This window comes from Penaeus chinensis, chromosome 34, assembly GCF_019202785.1.
Source record: "Penaeus chinensis breed Huanghai No. 1 chromosome 34, ASM1920278v2, whole genome shotgun sequence".
Lineage (NCBI taxonomy): Eukaryota > Metazoa > Arthropoda > Malacostraca > Decapoda > Penaeidae > Penaeus > Penaeus chinensis.
The window spans coordinates 22,912,890-22,915,805 of record NC_061852.1 but is presented as its reverse complement, the minus strand read 5'-3'; the positions used below and the strand labels follow the sequence as shown (position 1 = coordinate 22,915,805).

The 2,916-nt window shown below is 32.8% G+C and overlaps 1 protein-coding gene across 1 annotated transcript in view; it reads left to right on the top strand.

The window, feature by feature from the left end:
- LOC125043572 (acyl-CoA:lysophosphatidylglycerol acyltransferase 1-like) overlaps window positions 1-2,180 on the top strand; it is a 27,541-nt gene extending 25,361 nt beyond the window's left edge. The window contains exons 6-7 of the mRNA XM_047639776.1: window positions 481-623; window positions 870-2,180. Of these exons, the coding sequence (XP_047495732.1) occupies window positions 481-623; window positions 870-1,151 (425 nt within the window). The 3' untranslated portion in view covers window positions 1,152-2,180. The remainder of the gene's footprint in view (window positions 1-480; window positions 624-869) is intronic.
- Window positions 2,181-2,916: the final 736 nt, after the last annotated feature.

Below are 2,916 nucleotides of genomic sequence, written 5' to 3'. Positions count from 1 at the left end.
ACTTTAGTGTATGGAATGGATATGGATATTAAATGTGATCATTTATGTTTTAAGTCCATGGAAATTATTAATAAATAGTGCATTCTTTTAAGAATTAGAGAGAAATGAATCACGTGCACTGCGGATTTTGCATGCTATAAGAAGAGACTGATCCTGTGGTACAAAATACTTTTTGTAGAGGGTGAACCTTGAAATATTCAGAACATATTTAAGAACTGAGTGATAGGTTGTATAAGTAAAGATTTTTTTAGACTGTAGATTGTAAATTAATTGTTTTATAGTGAACTAGCTGTAAAAGTAGACCTATTGTGTTGTAGAAGTCCTTCAAGATGTATCAGACAAATGAAATAGAGTGTTAATGATTTATCAAGTATTAAATGAACTAAATAGCCAATTATTATATATATGAAGGGTAAAATGGGATGCATTAGTTGGTTGCAGGTATGCAGATAATCTGAAGTATAGATTTTTAATTTTCAGATGATACTGATAAGATCAAGTATCTACTAGATGTCACTATAGCATACCCAGGTGGACGACCACTGGACCTACCAACTATTTTTGGAGGCTGGAGACCAGCGTGTGATACAATCTTCCATTATCGCAGATATAATATTGAAGAGGTAAATTTCATATTTTATAGTATTAAGAATTAGTACTGGAGTGTAGAACTTTGTTTTATGTTTAGGTTGTTAATTCCATGCATTTTTTTCTCCCTTTTTTCATCAAAGTATAATAACATCTGAATATGTTTTGTCAGTTTGATATGGTTTATTTAGAAATAATTGATGAGTGGCAAATATTGTTTCCACCTCAGCTGTATTTTTGGTTATTTTCATTACTACAAGCATTGCCTATTTTACCACCAGATTCCAAAAGATGAGGAAACGTTGACTAAGTGGCTGTATGATCGTTATGAAGAGAAGGAAGCTATTCTCCAGGAATATTATGACACTGGCATCTTCCCAGATGCTAATACTACACATGACCCCAAGTTCGAACCAGTAGAGACACGCAGACTAACGGGGCAGAGAGTAGTTCATGATACTCTGGAATTTATCCTGCGTCATATTTTCTATATTGTTTCCACGTGGATTTGGCTGTCATTTTTGTACTGGGTGTTCACTTCCATATGCCAGTTGGTGTGGTGATTCGGCTCTGGTGGGGAGAACGTACCTTGCGCTGTACAGGAAAATGTGTAATGACAGGTTCAAGTCTTGCATCAGAAGAAAGAAAGAGAATGACAAGCAAAGAGGTTTTGTGATTGATTTTTTACAACTGTGCTGAAAGTTATTTGTGGACTACTTGTATGCAAATACAGCATGACTTGAAGAGTGAGGTTGCATAATAAATGGCATAATAAGTGACCCAGGAATCTTTAATATAGGGTCGTGTGAAGTTGTGAACTGTGTGAAATGTATCTTGTCACAGACAAATGCATGTAGAACAGAAGGTATTAGATAGTGAGAGAATGTGCAGTGTATTCTCAGTAGTCACAAAGTGAATGATAGAAAAAAAAAAGAGCCCATGTAATGGAAAAAATTCACACAATGATAGAATGGGCGATGGCTTTTGTTTTTAATATAGAACAAGCACATCACTATCATCAAGGATTGCATTTTGATTTATATCTAGGTCATTGTAGCTTTAAATATTTTTACACATTCTGTACAATGTACAATGCTTTCCCACTGCAGATATGACCTTAATGTGACAATGCAGCAGTTACAGTGATAATGACAGTTGTAGTGAATAAAATCCTGGCCTTTTTGTAACTAAAGAGTCTAGCACTAACATGGGCTTCATATACATTTCTCTTGATCATATCATGATTGAAGTCTTAGTGAAGCTTTTACTGCAGATGCCATTCCCAGATTTAATCTTTTATTACACACTGTGTCATATTTGTTGTATGCCTTAATTCCAAGTGCATGAGTGGTTGCTTCAGAGCACAGGAAGAGCTGGTTCTCCTTGTGCTCTTTCACTATCTTTTATGGAAGAGGGAACCTGTGTAGTGCCATCAGTGAGTGAGAGATTTTGTTTGTAGATAGAAACACTTTTGGAGGTATGTCTAATGTTGATATAATTATTTTCTTTGGGAATTATTATTATCAACATTGTTTTTGTATTTAATTGTCAGTGTGTTAGTACTTAATATTGTTTTTATGATGGTTTAATAATATTATTATATATTCATTTTTTTCATTTTTTTATTGTTTTAATATTTATTCTATTATCATCATTATCAGTATTAATAATAATATTATTATTATTCATATTATAATTATTATTATTAGTTATTATTAGCATTTCCTCTTCTCAACACAACCTTTCTCTTTCTTTCCAATACAGTCAGTTATTGTATAGCATTGTAGTCAGTGCCATTTGTAGCCAGTTTAATTCTGTCCTTTGGCTGTACTCAACCAGAGTGACATGATTAGAAATCGGGGAACAATCCTTGTTTTTATCTTTTATTTTTTCCCCATCTCTTAAAATTTGTCGTAATTTTTTTTAGTGGACATGAATATTGCAACATGAAAACCTCATGAATTAGTTCATTAGCAAATGCGCTTATGTACAGAACCTGGAAAAATGTAATATTGCTCCGCATAGAGAAGGTAGTTGTATCATGGGTGAGTAAACGCTGGATAGTAAAGGAATATATTTATCATAACATATTATTTTTTTTGTTATTAGATTAACCATTATGATGTGATATAATTTGACACAAGAAATACACAAGTGAACATAATCTTTTCCTTTATAAATGGTCATAGAAAATAGATCTTATGCAGGGTAGAAAATTCAGGTACAGTTGACTCTTTTTTCCTTTCACTTTCTTTTCTCATTTTGAAAATAAATTATGCACATGTGACAATTCTGAGGATAATCGAGTGATCAAGTATAGCACATGAT